The 22013-nt window shown below is 41.2% G+C and overlaps 2 protein-coding genes across 9 annotated transcripts in view; both read right to left on the reverse strand.

Annotated features, from left to right (window-relative positions):
- LOC131456297 (ELKS/Rab6-interacting/CAST family member 1-like) overlaps nt 1–13037 on the reverse strand; it is a 101918-nt gene extending 88881 nt beyond the window's left edge. For all 3 annotated transcript variants that reach the window (XR_009239902.1, XM_058624525.1, XM_058624524.1), the window contains exons 1-4: nt 12764–13037; nt 2621–3429; nt 1569–1646; nt 1177–1332 (exon numbers count right to left, since the gene is read on the reverse strand). Coding sequence is in view for 2 of the 3 variants with exons in the window: in XM_058624525.1 (XP_058480508.1) it covers nt 1177–1332; nt 1569–1646; nt 2621–3106 (720 nt within the window). In the remaining variant the exon portion in view is untranslated. The remainder of the gene's footprint in view (nt 1–1176; nt 1333–1568; nt 1647–2620; nt 3430–12763) is intronic.
- A 1929-nt stretch (nt 13038–14966) lies between these two features.
- LOC131457296 (ninjurin-2-like) overlaps nt 14967–22013 on the reverse strand; it is a 30630-nt gene continuing 23583 nt past the window's right edge. Inside the window, exons 2-5 of one of the 6 annotated variants that reach the window (XM_058626266.1) lie at nt 17829–17965; nt 17653–17732; nt 17328–17483; nt 15670–15738 (exon numbers count right to left, since the gene is read on the reverse strand). In XM_058626266.1, the coding sequence (XP_058482249.1) occupies nt 17329–17483; nt 17653–17732; nt 17829–17965 (372 nt within the window). In that variant the 3' untranslated portion in view covers nt 15670–15738; nt 17328. Of the gene's footprint in view, nt 16365–16955; nt 17139–17327; nt 17484–17652; nt 17733–17828; nt 17966–22013 lie in introns of those variants that run through there. The other 5 variants (XM_058626263.1, XM_058626268.1, XM_058626267.1 and 2 more) reach the window with 5 other exon arrangements.

A 22013-nucleotide genomic window follows, 5' to 3' on the forward strand; every position in this document is an offset into this window, starting at 1 on the left:
AAGCAGAATGAGTAAGGAAGGGGAGAGAAAAAAGATGGAGCTAGGGGACAGAGAAAAACCGATGAGCAGAAAGAAAGAGGACAAGTAAAGAGAAGGAGAGTGACAGGATAATGAGAGCAGGAAATGAAAAGGATGGCTTGGGTTAAAAAGACGTGATTTGTCAGAACGTAAGACAGAGATTGAAAGTCAAAGCGATGAATAAAGAGAGAGAGAGAGAGTGTAGCACAATTCGAGTTAGAAAATATTCTTACATGTCACAACATGTGTATTTGCTCATTATTGATACACACCCAAGCAGGGGGGTGTGAGCAGGTGTAAAGATTTTTAAAGCAGGTAAAATACATTATAGATTTATTAAATGCTGTTTTGCTCTGTTGCTCATGTGCACACACACATTTTGACATTTTGATTTACGGATGTATACAAGCACACACACACGCACGCCAAAAACAAAACAAATCTAATTTTCTTCCGGTGATTTATCACATGCTGATGTCATTTTACATTCTTAAAAGTTCTTCCACAATGAAATTCAATTAAATATTAATTGTGTGATAATTGTGTGAGTATTAATTAAATATACTCACACACACACACACACACACACACACACACACACACACACAGCTAAGAGCAAGAGTGTTAATTAATGACCAAAGTGTATAACGTGATTATGCCCTTAAAATAAAAACCAGTGAGTATGAGCTGTCTATGCGCTGGTTCACGACAGCATGAGAAATCTGACACTGCAAGACAGCCAGTGACGGCATGTGTGCATGTTTGCATCTCTTTCATAATATCTCAGCCTCCTGCCAGACCGGCTGTGTCTCCATCTCATCCAGATGGCTTCTGAACCAAAAAGACAGCTGGGAGTCCCCAACAAGGCAGCCTGCTTTATCGGTTTACCCGTCTTCAAGGTCGCAAATCCACCAGAACAGTCCATGAAATGATCAGGATGTGCCCCCCCCCCCCCCCCCCTGTGAGCTGCGCCACAGTTCTCCACAAGAACAATGATAGGTGAGGATAAACCTCCTCTATAGCAAGGATTTGAACATGAAATGATTTCCTTTCTGTTTCCTAAAAACACACTTGGCTTTCCTCCTGCAACCAGCAGAGTCAGTCCAAAGATTTAAGTCACTGTCCTGTAGAGAAACACAAACAGATGGATCGTCCTACCTGTGTTTCCTCCTGCACCACTTTGTATTGTTCCTTCCAGACGGCCATCTTCGTGACTTCATCCTTCCTGAGCGCCCTCTCTTTCTTCAGTTCTGGACTCCAGAACGTCTTAATGGAGTTCATGGAGGAGCTCAGCTTGGATTCTTTCGCCTCCAGCTGTGAAAAAAATAGTCATAAAACATTGCGACTTTGATTTAATAAGTGTTTATTAAGGTAAATCCAATAGGATACTTCTGTTGTACTTTTTATAGAACCGCTTATGTTTTATTTCTCTCCACTCGTTACTTTTGCATATAGCTGCACTCTGCATGCATAAAACACTAAATATTTAAAGTATCATGTTTTTTTTTTCCCTGCGAGGAGAGAGCATCGTATGTCAAAAATGGCCTTACTTCTCTGCGTAGCAGTTCGTTTTCTCTCAGCACTTCTCTTAGCTGCATCTGTAGGTCTGACATGGCGCCGTCTCTCACCTGTTTCAAACGTACACAACAAATCACATTAAAACCTCAAGTTAACACGTCAGGAAAACAACATAACTGAGAGTGAACGCCACTGTTGTACACTTTGTATCTACTTTTCTGTGATCGTTACCAAAATAATGTCTAACGGTAAACTTTAAATAAAAAAAAATACTTTAGAAACCTTATCATCACAAAATACATACAAGTTACAAACTGTGTGTAAGTGTGTCAATGTGATAGCGATGTGCTTGTTATGGAATTAAGGGTTAACTAAGATGTAGGAAAACAGAGAGACAAACTTTTAGGTAGTGGGAGGGCAGGCCTTATCTATTTTAAGTAACACAATGTAGGATTTCCTCTCGGGTTCCCCCACAGTTGGAAAACAGTACTGTTTGTTTACAGCTGTCGTAGAATACACGTTATGATAACGTGTGCATTTGTTGATGAGACAGTGATACTGGTGAACTTGTGGCAGGACTTCTAATGTACAAACAACCATGTCTTCAGACCAGGAACGGTAGCCTGTACAATAGCATTTCATTACAGCTGTAACAAGATTTCCGATTGTTTAATCTTCTTAAATGTGAGAATTTTATTAATTTCTTTGCTCCGGATAACAAAGAAATCATTCAAAGAGAATCATTTTGGTCTGTGGACAAAACAAGACATTTGAAGTAAAGTAGAATATTGTAGTTCTTCTGAACTAAATACGGAAGTTGGTGCCAGTGTAGGAAATGACAGAAGTGCCATTGACCCTTTTGAATGGTGACGTACCATGAAAATAATCTTGGTGACATTATTTGAAGGTTGAAATCTGAGCTTACATTGTGTCAGTTTAAGATACGATAAGATATAACATGTTAATTAGTACGTAGTAGTAGAAGAACTGGTATGGAGCGTTATGTAACGTATGTAGTAGTTTGTTTTTTACCACATCAACATTTATCACATCAACAGTAGAAGAAGACACAGCAGGGTCGCACCTGTCTCATGGAGTGTGGCACAGTAGCTGCCTGTGGAGACTGGTTCTGAACTTCTCCAAAGGCTATAGCATCAGTGGGCATGACCACTCCTCCAGTGTTTATATTTGGATTGCTCCCCATAACAGCTGTCCTCAAGCCGTAGGGAACCCTGGCCCCGGCCCTCCCCAAGGTCATAGTGGTTTTAGGCACTGTGGGATTCAGCCCACTGCCCAGACTCCCAATCCCGACCGGGTCATCAGCTGTGTCCGAGAAGTACATGGGACCCCCGGTGGCGTAGGCAGCGTTAATAGACTGAATATTCTCCATGGACAGAGTTTTACCAGAGCCTGTTAGTCCGCCGGTGGAGCTGTTGCTGCTGTTCCTCCTGTGTCCAAGGTGCGGGGAGCGAGGAAGGCGCGGGGAGCGACCCGGACTCCCAGAAACTGAACCGTTACCATTGGATCCAACAACATCCAGCTTTGAGATGGAACGCGAACTACCGTACATGGTGCGACAATGTGGTGGTGAATAATAGGGAGAAAAACAGGGTCAAATTATTAATTGAGGTGAAGCAAAAAACGTGAAAGTCGGCTGATATCCTGAGAAAAACTGCGTCGATGTCCAGAAAGAAAATCTGAAATACTAGAGTTGTCTAATGTCAGGCTTCTTGACTTAAAACATTCTGATGCAGCGTTGACATGGCTGTGATCAAGGCTTCTCCAGACCCCTCAGTGAAATCCATGGGCTTTGTTTGGAAAACGGTAATAAACAGGCTATCCCTGCAAATAACGGAGCCAGTTATTCCACAAGGCCTGGGGTGATGGAATCACCTAGAACAAGACAAAAGAAAGAGATTTAGTCAACGGTTCAAATAACAAGTATCCATTTTATTATTGAAGTTATTGTTTTGATCCAAGTACCTTTCAGTAAAACTGATTTTATCTGTGTGTAGTGCGTTTGTATCGGTGCAGAAGGAGGTGGAGCCCGCACACTTCGTCAATGCCACAAAAAAATGTATTGAGGACACAGATCCAAATAATTTTTGCATTCTCATCACACAGTAGTATAAAAAATTGTGAGTGATACTGAGCAGCTACAAGTGAATCTACAAAAAAGACTTACTGCTTCCATTTACTGAAGTATCATATCATATCATATGACGACAAAAAAATGTGCTGCTGACATCTTCAGTCCACAGAAATCGTTGGATTCCTCCACAGACTCTGCCACGGGCACAAGCATCGCCCGGTGTTTATGTCAGTTCTTATGATCACACAGGCTCGCTTTGTCTCTTCACCAGCTATTACAACTCCTTCAGATCACACTCGCTCTCTCTCAAAGCCACTGTCCTGCAGCTGTAATCAACAAGGTGATGGTAGATGATCTGCTCAATCTGCTGATTTCATGTTGACACAGGATAGTATTCTGTTTACCAGCTGGACGGATCACATGTATTAATCTGTCCACCTATAGTTTGCTCACCATATACAGTTGGTGCATGAAAACAAAATCAGAGCGTTGTAATTAACATTTCATTCCCATCACACCATACACTCTACATTTCACACAAAATAATTGGAATTTATAAGCTCTACGTGTTAGTCATGGATGCCAGAGAAACTGTTTTCAGATTGCTTATATTTGTTTGCATATACAACAGGAAAGAGGAAAACAATGTTTGTGTGTGTGGATATGGGATAAATCTACTAAAAGTGATTTAGAGTGGTCAGCAGTGTTTCAGCTTCATAAATGTGAATATGTTCTGGTTGGTTTCTTTGCTTGATAGAACAAAGAAATCATTAAAACGGAATAATTTTTGGTTTGTGGACAAAACAAGACATTTGAGAACATTGTCATTACTAGGCTTGAAAAACACTGATCCACATTTTACTTTAGTAATCGAATTTGAAAAGAATCATTAAAAGCTACGGTTTACAGAAGACATACTGTGTCTGAACATGCAGCCTTTTAAAGATTGCTAACTTCAGTAATTATCATTTCAGTTGAAAACTGATCACCAGTGTAGCTCTTTGGTTTCCTCCTTTTCATCTACCCGCACTTGTACTTCAGGTCCCTACCCAGACGTGAATCTTTTAACCTTATGTTCTGCGAGGCTCAGATCTTTGGGGCGGGGAGTTCTCACTGACAGCCAGTAACAGACACTTGAATTTAAATGGGGACCATCTGCTCTCTCGGCCCCTCGGGGCAAAAACACACACCTGGATAGAAAGAGGCCAGGGAGCCGCCTACAAACTCACAGCTACTCACAGCGGCGCTGCTTAAATACGTGTACAATGAGCAAAAGCTGTGCAGGCGTATATGCACAGCTGTATCAAACATTGGAAACAGTCAACAGCACGCTTACAGACGAGCACACATCAGCTGTGAGTGGCTCTGAGTGATCATGTCACGAACCACACACATATCTAATGCTTCATTTGATGTGAGACTGTAGGGACAGAGGCTGTGTGTGTTGAGACGGTGCGTTCCTCGCGTTCCTCCTCCTCCTCCTCCACTCTCGACTTGCTGACCTGTACATAATGTATACGCTCATGTCCTAAACTTTCTATAAAGCAAAAAAAACACAGTGTGTCTGGCTTCTTTTTTTGTAGCCTGTGTTTAAACGTTTATCGAACAGACACCAGCACTCTGGCTGGTCATGACCTGCCTCTGCTGAGTGGGTTGCAGGATTAAAAGCCTTGCTCAAAGGCATCTCAGATGAAGGCCTTGGAAAATATCATTCACCTCCTCTGCTGATATTTTGTTTTTCCCAGAAGGGAATTCATAATCACTCCTCTGTGGCCAGAAGGTTTCATATTACAACAATTCAGTGCTGACTGTATCTTTCCTGAGTCATACAGTTTCATATGATTTACTGTATCTTCTTAAGCCACATGTGAAACAAGTGTTTAGGCAAACACACACAAAGTAAAACCATCATCTGCGTCTCAACTGTTTATCTAGATAAGGATTGCAGGGAGCTGGAACCTATCCCAGAATTTGAGGTACAGCCTAGATGGGTCATTCATCTATCGCAAACACGCACATCATTTTTGTTTTTCTTGGCTTGAGGACCTGATGGAAACCACAACACACACACTGTTGCCTTTTCTACAGTTCAAGTCTAAGGGTCATATGAATAAACCACCAGTGTGTACCACAGGGTGACGATTTATCCGTGGTGGTTTCAGACTCAGAGAGGACTCGTGGTGGGGGGGATGCACAGAAACACATAACCTCCAGCTGGTGATTTTGTATTAACCAGACAACAACAACAAAAAATGTTTTTCATCGCTGCACTTTTAACTGAATTTGCTGGAATTGTTTTGGAAAAATTTCATATCAGGTCCAAAAATACAGACTTAAGAAAAAATTGAAAGCACTCGGAATGTGTGACGCACTTTGAATCATGAGATGCAGCAAACACTTGCATATGACCGTCTAAGACCCATTTGTCAAGCAGCATAACACCCCTACACCCCTTGCCGTTTCACACAACTGTGAAAATCCAATGTGGCGTCTGTTTCTGACTTTAAAGACATGAAGTTTCTCTTAGTACGACATCATTTACAGATGGAGTCTGGTCATTGGTCAGCTGACAGCTGTGTGCAAGCATTAATGATTGGAACTTGGGTAAAGATCTTTTTGTTTACATATATAAGTTTATGCTTTTGAGGGTTGCAACTAGTAATCTATTAATCAATTAATAATTCAATAATAATCAATTATCTGGTTTGAGTGTTTTTTTTGTTTTTTTTAAACAAGCTCTATAAATCTTCAGCGTCTTAAATGTGAATATTTTCTGGTTTCTTCACTCTATTTAACAGCAAAATCATTGAAACAAGAAATTGTGATAACATTTTCTGACATTTTCTGGACCAAACAACTACAGCAGATTACTTGTTGAAAACAATCACTGAATGCAGCCGGTTGTAACAACTTGAAATCATCTAATCTCCTATTGTAACCTAAAGAAGCCACGAACAGAATGCAAAACCACACTGAAGATTTTTTTGTCCTGCATCTGGATAATCACCAAAATCTAATCATTTGTTCCATGCAACATAACCTACTTTCCCACAAATCCCAATATTTCCTCCACTTACTGGACTATGCTGCTCAAAGACAGACAAATTGACAAATATAGATCCATTTGACTGCAGCAAAGTTCAAAACCATCAGCCCTCACTCAAAAGCAACTGCATTTGTGACTTCGCTCAGTCGCCCTTTTATCACGTACTGCACTGCAACCACAACATACCCAATTAAAGCCACTCTACCTACTGGATCTGATCTCAAAACAGCCCAGGAGAGAGCTCCAGAACTAAAATAACCTCACCCCATTTATGTCTAAAAACCCCATGCAGGAAACACCAGGACATAAAGCTCCTTTTTTGTGTGTGTTTGTGCCTGTGTGGCCTTCCTGCACCGTTTTCTAACAGTACAATCTCATCTCCCCTCCACACACTGCTTCCTCACACACACACACACACACACACACACACACACACACACACACACACACACACACACACACACACTGTGTTGTCTTAGGCCTCACAAAATTCTAGAATATCACACCAGGCTACTAGGAATTTCTCCATGGCAGAATGCCAAGTACTTGTACTTGGGCAGATCCAGTGTGTGTTGGCACGGCAGAGGACAGACAGAACTCCAGTTTTATCATTCATATGCTTGGAAGATAAAAACTCAATCTGAAACCTTTAATAGCAGCAGAAAGAGGATCATTTAAGTAAATACAGCAAACTTCACAGTAGAGATCCACTGATATGTTTAAGAATGACAGAATACAAATTGTGAAAAAAGCATGAAAAAGCTGAAAGCCCATTAATCGACTTTAAAAAACATTAAGTGTATTTCGATACTTCTCAAATCCGCCAATAGTTACCTAATTCATTGAACATCTACTACCACAAGGTGGCAGTGTTTTTTTGTGATGAAATTTACGAGGATCACTGAATGCACCTCTAAGCTCAACATGCTGTGGATTCCACATTACATTAAATTGGTCCAGCAACAGTCTTTTAATTGTTGTTTTTGCAAAATTGGCCTTTTAAATGAGTAAATAGCGCAATGACAGTAGCGTGCTACTGGCCAGTAGCAACCATTGCTGTGGTGTAGATGAAAATCAGTGAGCTGGGTCTCCACATGGTGAATGGAGGCAGTGCAGCCGCTATCAGAACCAGGGTCTGCTAAATGTGAAAGGTTGCAAAATGTCCAACAGAGCTGATTAGTCAACTAAAACTCTGGTGATGGTCTCCAGTGAATCCTGAGGGAAGTATTAGGCTGTTTAGTAGCTAATGCCTTATTATTTTCACCAGCTAAGCTGTCAGATCTTTGACACTGGGCTCATGGCATACGGAGGAGATTGTATGTAGTTTCAGTTTTCAGCAAAAACAGAAACTGAACACTCTGAATGACCCAAAAACAGTGAAGTTACTGCTGGGAAAACAAAATGAGCAGAACTGAGCAGACGCCAGTGCTCGAGCTAAGCAGGCATGACAGGCAACTTTTGTGTTACCTAATACAAGAGACAGAGGTTTTATCTAAACGCATGAACTCGTCTCTCCCTGTTACCTCTCCCACTCTCACTTTCCTCCGTGATGATTTCACTCCTTCTCACAGCCTCTCTTTTTCTCCATCAGCATTCCTGAAGGTGTTCAGCATGTTCTATTTGTGTGACAACCACCACACATCCGTCTGTCACGCCGCACAAAGCAACACACCACTCAACCTATACTTAGCCAGCTTGTGTTTCAGGCAGCGTGGGAGCTGAATTTGAAAAGTTTGTCTCTCGCCTGAGGATCGGGGCTCATAAAAACACATTACACTCCACGCAAACATTATTATTACTTGTGTGATTATGATGATGTGACTGGAAAGAACTCGCTGGTGCTGTCTGGGGGATTCACATGCCGCTGAAAATCAGCTTGACAGCTTCGCTGAAGGGGAGAGCCAGTCTTACTCTGCATCTACTCTGCCTGATGATTTAAAGAGATGAAGCGCTGTTCAACACATTCAACATTTTTAACCTTTACCGCCGCTTTATCAGGGCACCGATAACATTCCCTCAGTGAAAAGCTGACTACTGTTGAAAGAGTGCAAAGGTGAGGTGAATTATCTTCAAAAACCCTATTAGTATCAGTGTTGCGTCTCTGTAAGGACAAAAGCAAGACTAAGTAGCAGCTACTGGTGGTAATTTAACTTCTAACAACAACAAAGTCATTTGAAGTCTAATACAATTTTTCCCAAAACGTTCTATTTTGGGTAGCACCCATTTTTTTAAATGACAATCACAACCCAATTGAATTTGTGCATTGTTGACTTCTTTTACTGCCATCTACATAAAAAAACGCCATTTTCAAGAAATATATGAGTGCTAAATAAATCACAACAGCATTTTATTTAATGTTTAAATTGTATCTGGTGACCCAAAATAAATCTCCCGTGACTCATGTGTGGGAACTACCTGTACACAAGGTTAATTAAAGAAAGGGTAGGGAGATATGTAGAGCTTTTAAATAAACTTAATCTCTTCTTATTCATAAGAAACATATGGTATGAGGGAAAGTGAATAATATTTCTATCCATTTTCACACCGGTTTGATAAATAGTGGCCCTATTGGTCACAGTGCAGTGGAGTTTAACAGGATTCATTTAGCCTTGCTGTGCAATAAATAACTCATGCAATGCTGCCATTTGCTTATCAGTACTGTGTCTTGAGTAGTCTGGCTCTGATCCGCGATAACAGGGCATTTTATTGATTATATATCACTAATCATCATCATCACTGATCATTTTGTGCAGACTGAAATAAGCTCTACGGGATGTGGAAATGTTTTTAAATGAATTTAAAGAAGCCAAAACCACAGAGGGCGTTTTATCAATTAACACCAGCAGCACATTTACACTGAGGAGAAAATATCAGCATTTGTCTGTGACAGTGAATATAGTGTCAGGCAGAAGATGTCTGGGCAAGATACGCCAGAGAGAGAGACCAAGCCACGAGTCCTGTCCTGCAATAACATATATATATATAATACAGTTCAGACACTGGAGAGCACAACACTGATAAGCGACAGATAGCATCAGCTCCACTCTGTTGTGTACCACAGGAAATTAATCTGCGGCACAGACTGGGCGAAACAAAGCGCGTGCAGACAATTAGGAGCTAACACACACACACAGTGACTCGTACACGCCCATGTACAATGCATAAACACCCAGGAGAAATGGTGCCCATTCCATGCACATTACACACAGTACACGTACTTATCTGATCTTTGCTGCTGCTGCTGCCTACGTAACAAATAAGGGAAATGTACTGTAAAGATTCAACAATTAACTCAAAAGCAGGGAAGTGTAATTCAGGAAAGTGAGGTAGTTAGTGGAAGAGAAGTGATCTATCTATATATCTATCTATCTATAACAATGATGCCTGAGGATTGTGCAGTAGTCTGTGTTTTAACAACTGGGCGTGTGCGCAACATTAATTAGTGCAATATTTTCATGTTGTTTTGTTTATGAGCAACTCTGTTTTTTGTTTTTTTACGTTGGTATGCAAGTCAATAGTACAAGTACTTTTAAAATTGGTCTAGTCGAACTGTTCGGCCTGCAGCCACAGCAGACTATTCCTACAAGGCAACATCAATATTCTACATTTTGTGCACAAAAGGGATTTGTTTTTGCCAGAAAACAGCTCTGATTGTTAATTTAAGCATCTGACAACATTAGTGAATCACTGGTGTCACTCATTTCTCACCCAGTCTCATTGTGAATTCCCTACCTATCAGATAACAGGGAAAAAAAAAAAACATAAATTAAATGAATCACTAAAGATTGAATGGTCCATACAGTATGTATTATAGAGAGGTCTGACGGCATTCCAGAGAGGCTCATCAATATTTATCAGGTCAGACTCAGTTTCTAAAAACTACCGTGAAAACATTCTGACAACCCAAAATAAATATTAGAATAAAGTTTACCCTTTGAGGCGTGCAGCACCGGGACATTTAAAAATGTCCAGTGTTTACAATAACCTCAGAGGAAGGAAGCGGCTCAGTTCCCTGACTCGTGTTCCCAGAGGAGAGGCACTGCAAAGAAACTGAGCTGTTGCTGGAACATGAGGGAAATCACGGTCTGTCTTACCCCCCCCCCCTTCTTCAACACCCTACTCCTCCCTCACAACATGAGTGTTGCAAAACAAACGCAGTAGATTTCCACCTCATCAATACAATCATTAATTCAATGCTTTGCTTAAATAAATCTGGTTTGTCTGTTTTCGGGCTTTCACTCGTGGGGAGCGACCTCTGCTCAGCTGGCTGTTGACACTAGTCCTGTGCAGCTTTGACAGCAATGAAGACGTGCTCAAGTATGGAGACATGCATAGACTGTGTCTTTTTTTATTTTGAGTAAGTTCAGAGCTCAAACATGAGGTGCAAGAGGGATCTTGTTTGAAATACTGCAACACAAGCAGAAGTCCCTGTGGGAATGTAATGGCAGGGGATGAAACATAAACGTATTCACTACAACAGGCACACTTTACATCCCAGTGGGAATATTAGTAATATCACAGGAGACAGTGTGACTGATTATGTTTGCATGGACAGCAATATTTCTGGATTAACCAAATTAAGACAATAGTCTGAATGATAAACTGCCATTCTTTGATTACTTTACCTCCTAAATAAGGTTGTACTTGGAAAAAAGGTACATTTAGATTGAGACATGTGGAGCATTACTGAAATTAACTGCATTATGTCGACATGTGCGTGTCCTGAATGGATTGTAAAATCTGATAGGAGTATAATCAAATCATGCTCTGTGACATGTAAACAGGAATAGGAATGGATTATTCTATTAGCAACACATGTAAACATCAAAATAAGGCCAATAGAGAGTTTATTGCTGTGCATGTAAATGTCAGCTACAGTAATAGTTCTCAAATGGGGCCCATGTTTTCTTTAGCTTGTAGAGGGTCCTTGGCCGTGAAAATATTGATAAAGTCGGGGCAACAACAAGGTCTTCAAAATGTCACTGGAACTTTAAAACGTTACGTGATGACGGCAATGGAGAAACTCATGTTGACTTTATCTGCTGCCTGTAACACATTGAACACACTGATAATCACATCTACAGGTACACTAACGAGAGGCTGGGTTTGTTATTCCTGAGGAAGCCTCTGGGTGCACAGCTACTGCTGGTTAAGTAAGTCGGACGTAAAAAAAAGGAAGAAAATGTGCAAATACGGATGAATAGAACAGGCTAGCAAGATTCTGGATTAGACTGCATTAAAGCCATGCAGTGTGTGAACCATTTATCTGTATTTGTACAGGTAACTTAAGGCATAGCTGTTGTTTATGCTAACCAACAGCAATGGCTACCAAATATAGCCATTAAAGGTAAGAAAAAGAGAAAATACTGGCAAAACATTACTTAAATGTTTGTTTTTGTGTTTAATGTTTATGTCGTATATAAATGATTGTGTCACAAATGTTGTCGTCGTGATACCATGATGGAATATTATGATATAATTTTGAGCTAATATCGCCCACCCTGACTGAACAATTGGTTTCCCCCACAAAGTTGGACTTTTCTTTGCTAGACTGCCCCCTACAGACCAGGCGTGAAGCTCATGTGGCCCCCAGGTCATTTGAGTTGAGGCCCCTAATGGTACACATTAGAACAGTCCTTCGATGGAGAATCTTTAAATTGAGCATCTCGACTATTGCAAAAAGGCCAGTAATTTAAAGTCACTCATGTGATATATGCTTTTATATCGCTATGCGTGACAATATCGTACATAACAGATACACAAAGACCACTGCCCTCTTCTGGCGGATTACAGACAGTGCCACTACCACAGCTGACCTGAGGCTGCAGCAGCAGCAGCTCAAAACCACCGCCATCAAATGTTAATTGTGTGATTGCACAATCATGTAACCGTTAAAACGGGGGCTACACAAACACACACACACACACACATGTGAGGTGGACCGAGAAGTGACTACAGCACATAAACACACACACAGACACTCTCACACACGAAGGCCTATGTAATAAATCATGTATGTGTACACTCACTCACTCACTCACACTCACACAGACACAGACTCACAGACAGGCTGAACTTCCAGTACTCACTGCGGCTGTTAACGTCCCTGTCCTCGGTTGTGAAATAAGCGTCAGTGTTGAAAAGGGCAGTTAGTGAAGCAGTAACGTCTCTCCTCTACATGTCTTCCTTCTGCAGCTGTCACTGACGCTCGGTAACGGCACAGACGGTCAGCTGAGGTGAGACCAGCGTCGCTGTCTTGCTCTTGTCTTCTGTCTGTCTCTCTCTCTCCGCTCTTTTTTTCCGTCTTCGCCAGCCTCTACCACTGGTGGCTTCCCCCGCTGCTCGGGCGCTCCCGTGACGTCACGACGGTGGAGCGCGCGCCCCCGACACGTAATGGACGTAAGTATCCCACTCTCTCCTTCTCTCCCTCCCTCCTCTCCTCTTTCTCCTCCTCATCTTCTCATCTCCTCATGTCTTCCTCTTCCATTAACACCCACCTCACCCATTCATCATGTTTGTCATATTCTGTATCTGTAAAAAAACGCTATTTTACCTTCTTTCTTCTTCTTTTTTTACAACCATTTAGCAATGTGTTAGCTTTAGCAATGCTAACATCACCTGTAGTCCATGTTGTGTTTCCCTTTCTACATTATACTTACTTATACTTATACTTATACTATACTACCCAGTGAAATGTAAAGGTTCAGTACATAAAAATACAATTATGAGACGTCAGACACTCAGGAATCTCGGTCTAAAGCTTCAAAAAACTAATAGTTGGCACTTCCTGCCTGTTACACTCACAGTTAGTGTTAATATTTATTTTCCCATTTATGAGTGCTGTATGTCCTTTGCCAATTAAAAATACTATGTTTGAAAGAGTTTACATCTTTACATGTAACATATTTCTCATCCCACGTGCAAAATACTGTATTTTAACATACAATATCGCATGTTCAATCCCGTTTATACTGTAAATAACCAGCTCATACTGTATATATTCTGACAACTTAATGTAATGTATATTCTATTTTTTACCTGTTTATAGACTTACTGTTCTTACTTTCTATGCTGCTGTACATTTCCCCATTGTGGGACTAATAAAGGACTGTCTTGTCTTATCTTCTTGTCTATCTTAAGTTCTCATCCTTGCATTAATGTAGCATAACTTAGCAGTGGATGTGGCTGTCACAGTAAATATGTATCTGAAGCGTGAATCACAATCACATCACAAATCAATACATGTCAGAAAAGTCGCTGTTACATATTTTACCTAAATGATTCAGCCCTATATTAATCCTTTGACGCCACATAGCCTACTCTCTTTGAGCTAAATGAACGTTACATTTGAAAAGGCCACCTTGCATTCATTGGTTACAGGTTATACATAGAAATTAGGAGCCTTAAACATTTTTTTTTTCAGTATTTAAAATAAATGCATTATTTAAAGGAGACAGGTTGATTATGTCAAAAACAGGTGTAACTAATAATAACCACTTAAATGCCTACAAAAAATATCTTTTCTTAATAATTTTGTGCTGCCCAGACACAGACACATACACACATTTAGAGGTAGGCATAGGATTCAGCAAACTTCTTTTTCCTGTGAATATTGCCAGGAGACAGAAAATCCCATGATTCATTTGACAGTACGATGACCACTTTGATCACACTAAGGTTAAATTATCGATACTTCTACTTTTCTGCAGGAAGTGTATAAAGAGTATGTGGCATATTTTCATACAGTAGCTGCTGACTCTGACCTCACAAACACACACACGCACACAATTACACATCATCTGAAAGACGTGTCCCCTGCCAGACACTGACCAAAGACACAGAGACACAGAGACACACACAGTGTCCCAGTTCCCTGGGCGCCAGTCAGTCACACAGCTGAGGTATAAATAGTTTGCTGGCTAAAGTTCCCCCTGAGAGAAACAGAGCAGGAATGGTGAACCAGCGCTCTCTTCTGAAATGTCTCCACAAACACCGTCAATGAGAACATTTACTGGTGAGTGTAGCAGCCAGGGGCTTCTTTTTATTATTTTTATTCCTCTGACTAAAGAATCCTGAGAACTGTTCCTCCTATATATTATTGGATCATTAATTCCCACCAGTTTCTTGAGACACAAGATATGATGGGAGATTCAAATGTTTTGCGTAGTTTACAGAAAAAAACAAAACAGAAGCTAATTTATTTGAAACTGTTTTATTAGGGAGAAGAAAGTTGCATAATTTATAGCAAACACTTACAGGTTTGAATCTCACAATGAAGTTATATGCTGGCACAGCATTAAACAAAATCGTGAATTGTGGTTTCTGACATTTAAGTTTTTTAAAAAGTCATCCAAACATGAGAGAACATATTTGTAAGTATTCTAATTGTCAAATATTTCTTTATAATACACATGATCAGTTTCACTTTCTTTTTTTAAAACGCAAACAAATAACTGAGGAATATTATTTTAAGTGTTTATTAAGCATTAGATGAGGGGGAAAAAGGTAAAGGATCAGTGATGTCAACAGCAAATTTGGCTCATCCCACATCCTTAAAAAAACCCAGAACAGAACAGAATAGAATATTTATGTTTTTGTCTAATGTTAAACTACAGTACATGTGAGATGCATTTTTAAAAGTGGCTATAAAAATGTAGTTTGCATGATGATGATGATGATGATGTCAAGTCCTTGAGGTTTCCTCTATTACAGACCAGAATATTGGTTAAATTATGGTGCCACCCTCTGGTCAAGAGCAGGTAATGCAACATGTATGTATGTGACTGGCCTTCACCTTTATTCTAAACTGGAAAAGAACCTCATCATTAACAATCAGTGATGTGATGCCACGTGTCAAATGGGTAGACTATGAAGTAATGAACCATGTGTGTGTGTGTGGATCAGTGAAAGCGCATCATTAGCCATGGGAAGTATCCTGTGCGCTGCATGCCAAACGTGCTGATGAAGAAGTTGAGGCCAGTGGTGATGAAGACTATAATGGTCTTTACGTTGTTCAGATAGTCCAGGCGCATCTGCAGACCAGAGTTATTCAGGTCCCGGCGTCCTGTGACACACACACACACACACACACACACACACAGACAGTGGTGTCTCTGTGACTTCAGAGGGCAGTAGCTCAATATTAACCAGCGTGACTGTGTTCAGGTCCCCACAACATGAGTAACACCACACAAAGAGACACACACACACACTCTCTATATCTCAAACACACATTTACTATGTGTCCATCTCACATTTGGCAAAGATAGATATGCAACTACAGTATAACACACACAACTGGGCAAATGTACAATCACTGTAAATAGATGTTCAGTTGGTTAAAGTGAATTTTAGTAGGATTACAGCATGAAAGCATGATTCAAATGCTCAACACCTTTCATTGAATGAATGAATAACATATATACAATTTAATGTTTTGTTTTTTTTCAACTTTCTTTATAAATTGCAAGTGCACAAACTATTTCAAGCACAAGAATTGTGTGAATGTGTGTGTTTGTGTGTGTCAGAAGTGGAGTCGAGCCAGCAGCCAGCGGAAGAAGCCGGTCCTCTTCGATCCGAAGAAGCTGACGAAGAAGTTAACCACCGTGACGACAAAGATGACGCCCGTAGCAAGGTTGTTCAGGTAGTCGAGTCGTTTCTGATTGGACACCACGTTCAGGTCCCTGCGGGCTACCACACACACACACACACACACACACAAACATTTTAAACACACACATACCCCATGCAAACAATGGTACAGTCCTCACAAGCAGCAAATTCGCTCACAGTCCACAGTCACACACCCTCCAGCCTCTGTCCAGTTTGTGTGACATGGTGACTCATGATGAGTCTCTGGTTCATTTCTGTTTAACAATTAAAGGCTGAATTTTGGAAACACATACTTTAGACCAAGTGAGTGCAAACACAGAAATATGTGTTTGACAGTCAAGTCACCTGCAGAAAACAGTGGCAATCAATTGGACATCAAATGGCCTATGGAGTGTTTTGTTTTTCTCTTTGAACACAATCACAATTCGATGAGAGGCTCGGCAGACTTTGTTATCGTTAGATAAAATAAAGCAGTCTCGTAGTTTCCCCTTGTCTGTAGTTTTTATGCCAAGCTATTATACAGACTTTACACTCTGCTCTTGGCAGGAAAAGCATGTCAAATCATCTTAAAGCATTCCCTCAAGACTTTATTTGCACGTTCTCTTACATTTAGCTCCAAAGCACACGCTTGAACGCACCACGAGTAAACATTACTAGTAAGATACTAACTTGTGACCGCGTCTCATAGAATGAAACGCTGAAACAGCCACTGCAGCAGGCAGCTGCGCTGCGTGCCAAACGCGGCTTTGATGATGTTGGTGATGAGGGTGAGGAAGATGACGCCTGTGACCAGGTTGTTCAGGAAGTTTAAACACCGCTGACAAGAGGGGAGGAGGGTCAGTTCCAGACGAGCTACACACACACACACACACACACACAGAGGTCTAGTTGGTCATTTGGCTTCCATTCACACTGAATAAATGACATTTAAGATATCAGAGTAGACTAATACTGTGGCAGGTTAGTTCAGTAAGTAGAGCAGTAAGTCACACTCCTCTTTCTCTTTGTCTTTCTGTGTGTGTGTGTGTGTGTGTTCTGTACATCAGAAATGCATCCTGGGAAAGAGGCCCGTTCTCTCCATCCCCATGACAGAGATGAAGATGTTGGTCACAGAGATGAGGAAGATGAGGATGGTGAGGAAGTTGTTCTGACTGTCCAGGCGTCTGTGGTTGGCCTCGTCGTTGAGGTCTTTCCGCGCTGCAACACACGTACACACACACGCACACAGGCACACACATACACACAAAAGTACAACGACAAGATACAAAGAATGTGTGAATTAGTGTGTTAATGTGACGGATTAAAACGTGGACGGTGGCTTTCTGAAGAGGGAGATCTGTAAACGGACTCGTTTGATAGCGCTTACCAATGATTATGATCAAGACTCCAGCCACTATCTGCAGACCCAGGGAGAAGGAGATGAGCGTCAGCACAGCAGCGTAGTACCTGAGGACAATGACAGGAAACACACACTCCATTCAGTCATCGTCATTAAAAACTGATTTGAGGTCAAAAACAAAGTCACATTTAAATGTGTCACACCTGTATCCAGCTCCCTGTTCGATGACAGTCTTCATGTGAGTGATGTTTGCCAGGAACAGAGCGATGTCCAACATGCCCTCGGCTGCTGTCTTCTTGGTGGCGTACAGGTTCATGTTCAGGTTTGAGGCTGAACTTCCCTGAACAACAGAGGAGCAATAGATGAATATAATGTAAATGCACTTTACTTCTATAGTCCTTTACAACAGGTGACCAAAGTGCTTTACAAAATAAAAGCATTACAGACACACGGCATTAAAAAGCAGACGGTAAGAAATAATACGTGAAACATAAATCAAAATACCAGTTAAAAACACTCAAGAATAAAAACTAAATGATAACAATAGTCGTAAATCTCTCCTGTGCTTGCGAACGGGAACTCACAGGCAGCCAGTGGAGAGAATAAAGTATTGGAGAGATGTGCTCCCATCATAGTTGAGTCTGTTAAAAGGCGAGCAGCCGTATTTCACAATAACTGGAGGCGGCTGAGCGAAGACTGAGTGACAACAACATAAAGATCATTACAAGAGTCCAGTGTATGGCTACCTGGAGGTTGTGGCATTGTGGATTAATGACCCTTCAGCACCCTCAGTGGATTTAGAGCCCCATTTTGCTTTATTTTAGTTTGCACAGGTCTAAAACTCGCATTTGAATGTGGCCCACCACTTAATGTCAAGTTATAACAAATCATTTCTGTATTTCTCACTGCAAAATCATTTATATTATAAACTATGTATCAGTGGGTCACACGGTGATGTAGTGGTTAGCACTCTCGCCTTGCAGCGAGAAAACCCGGGTTCGAGCCCCGGTTGGAACAAGGGCCTTTCTGCATGGAGTTTGCATGTTCTCCCCGTGTGTGCGTGGGTTTTCTCCGGGTTCTCCGGCTTCCTCCCGCAGTCCAAAAACATGCAATGTGGGGATTAGGTAAATTGGACACTCTAAATTGACCATAGGAGTGAGTGTGAGAGTGAATGGTTGTTTGTCTCTATCTGTGTGTGGCCCTGCGATGGACTGGCGAACTGTCCAGGGTGTACCCCGCCTATCGCCCGATGTAGCTGAGATTGGCACAGCACCCCCCGTGACCCTCTGGTGGAGGATAAAGCGGTAGATGATGACTGACTATGTATCAGTCCATGTCAACAGAGAAACAAACACAGTTGCTTTTCCCCTAAAAAAATAGATTTTTTTTGGCCCCCAGGGTTGTTTGAGTCTCACAGAGATGTTTAAATGTCATTTTTAAGATAAAAAAAACAAAAGATGAAACATGAGATTACAAGGAAATACTTTGAAAGGAAAATTCTTTTTTTGCCATGTTTTCACTGATGAAATTATACACATTGACCAGAAGAGGGCAGCAAAGACCATATATATCACATAGGCTACTGCCAGGAAAAAAAAAATACTTATAATGTAACAAGTTTACAAATAATTTTACAATACTTATCCCCCCAAAAAGATTTAGTATTTAGCATTAAATACGAACAGAGTGAAAGTCTTTATAGTGATTTAATCTGACGGTGATGTAGGATTAGTATAATTCTTATTGTTGCCTAAGACACAACCAACAAAGTAGACTTTTCTGTTTTTGTTTTACTCAAAACAGGTTGAGTCTCAGTGAAACAGGTTATCATATCAGTTAGAGATCATAACCTCTAGGTTATTTTTGGAAAGATAAGTAGGCCGTCATTGGCTGTTTGTGTACTGTGTGTGTGTGTGTGTGTGTGTGTGTGTGTGTGTGTTCTTTGAGTAGAAAAGTCTGTGCATGTCTGTGCATGTGTGTGTGTGTGAGTGTGTGTGCAGACAGACAGACAGAAACATTAAACATCATTACATAAGACCCCATGCATGCATGTATGTATGACTCATAGCACATGTCAGGAGCCATAATTTAGAGATCCAATTATTGTGCTGCTTCGGTGCGTGAACTCTCAGTTGCACCGAGGGCACATGTTGTATGTGTTAACGCTGAGCTATAGATGAAAGTATTCAGCGTTTTTCCACAAATGGATCATTTTAATGCAAGTTGTGTCAGTGCAGTGTGTTTTCTCTCGAAGACGCACAAAAGCAGAGATTTGAAAGGAAAAGTTGCTTGTGTGCTATAATATCATACAATTGTAACAGAGTCTGGTTTCAATTGTTCTCATAAAAAGAGGTCGCACACTAGAACTCCATGTGAATATGATTTCAAGAGCAACAGAGAGATTTGATTCTTGACATTTTTACGACATATTTTTACACCAAATGCACTGTGCCATGACTTTACTGTGTAAAACATGTAAAAAATAAACAGAAACAACAACAGTTTTACTGACAGACCCTTATTTGTTGCTGACGTTTATATCTCTATGCTTTTTTAACGCCCTCTTGTGGTTTTAGCAGATAAAAACTGCACATCAAATTCAGTCCTCATCACTTTGTTTTTTAAACTGAAACAGTCTCCAAATAAAGCGGCCTCAAATCAACCACAGTCACGCCATAAAACTGATTTATGTGTAATGTTCAGTTTTAGAAATGACATCACATCAGCAGAAGCTTTCACTGCGTCTTCCTAGAGGATGAGGGTGAACAATGTTTTTTTTGTTTTTTTTTCATTTGTAGAACCTGTTCTGAGGGCGGAATATCTGTGATTTGATCTGATGATTGATGTGACTATTAAAAAAAAAACCCTGACACATGAGCTCAGAGTGAGAGGGATAACAAACACAAGCAGCTTCTCTGAACTCTTCTCTGCGACAAAGCACCTGATTCAAATAAACGGCGCGTTATCAGGCTTCTGCTGACCTTGCTGACGAGCTGAGCGTTTGAATCAGGTGCGTTGGAGATGTTTCAAATGGTCAGCTCGTCAGCAAAGCACTGCAGAAGCCTGATAACGAGCCATTTATTTAAATCAGGTGTGGTGGAGCGAGGAATTCATCCATCCATCCATTTACCGCTTTATCCTCCACAAGAGGGCCGCGGGTGGAGCTGTGCCAATCCCTGGACAGTTCACCAGTCCATCACAGGACCACATAGAGACAAACAAGCATCCACTCTCACACCTATGGTCAATTTAGAGTGTCCAATTTACCCATATTGCATGTTTTTGGACTGTAGGAGGAAACTGGAGAACCGGGAGAAAACCCACACCGATATGGGGAGAACATGCAAACTCCATGCAGACAGGCCCTTGTTCCAACCGGGTCTTGAACCCGGGTCTTCTTGCTGCAAAGGCAAGAGTGCGAACCCAAGGCCTTTACAGTCTGTACAGCAAGTGACACTGTCTGTCCTTAGACCCGATCGAGTCAGGAAAAACTTTTTACAGGACCTCCCAAACAGCCACAGAGGTTGGATCCCTCTCTCATGACGGACAAGTAAACATCAAAAAACAGGCAGGGGGTCCCCAGGACCAGGATTGAGAAACCCTGATCTAAAACATGCAGGAGAGGGGTCCCACGGGACCAGGATTGAGAAACACTAAAGCACTGCTCTATCAATTAATAAGGGGATCAGATCCGCCCATATTGTGGTCTGCCTGTGTTCAGATCAAGAAACTTTTTTGGACATATTGAAATGTTTTTTACGCTGACCCTGCACTATGTTGTCACTTGCTTCCTCGACAGCCCTTGTGAGCAGGAGACATTTTTTTGGTAACCACTAGCATCCAGAATCCACTGTACAGCCAAGCCCGTGTGTTTTCCAACCACTTCCCTGTGGCACACCGTTTTCTGCACAGAGTCAGTGCACACTGGTAACAAAAAACTGTGTTCATATATGAGGTCTGTGGCTTATCACAGCCGGGCCAGGGTTTCTGGAATAAGATGTTGACGTTGACATTTTCAGCTGTAGCTTTTGGACTCTAAGTGCCACAGCCAAAATAAAAAAAAGCATAAAAGGTATGTTTTTTTGTTGGTATTTTTTGAATATGCTTGCACCTTGCAGTTTATCCAGATGTTTGGCAGTCACAATTTGGTCATTTGAAATCAAATTTTGGTGACCAAGGATTTACCTCTTCAGGCGGCATCAAACTAGCGCACACACGATGTTGATTTTGTTCTGGAAAACTTGATTTCATCCCACACCCCACCCCCCCTCCTGTATGTAATAGTACATTATGTTCCAGACTGTGTTAATCTTCAAGGGAGTATGAAGCAATTCCAAAAACTCCAAGACTGTCAAAACACCGTGGACATATGTACAGCAGCCTCTGGT

Source organism: Solea solea, chromosome 3 (genome assembly GCF_958295425.1).
Source record: "Solea solea chromosome 3, fSolSol10.1, whole genome shotgun sequence".
NCBI classification, from domain to species: Eukaryota; Metazoa; Chordata; class Actinopteri; order Pleuronectiformes; family Soleidae; genus Solea; species Solea solea.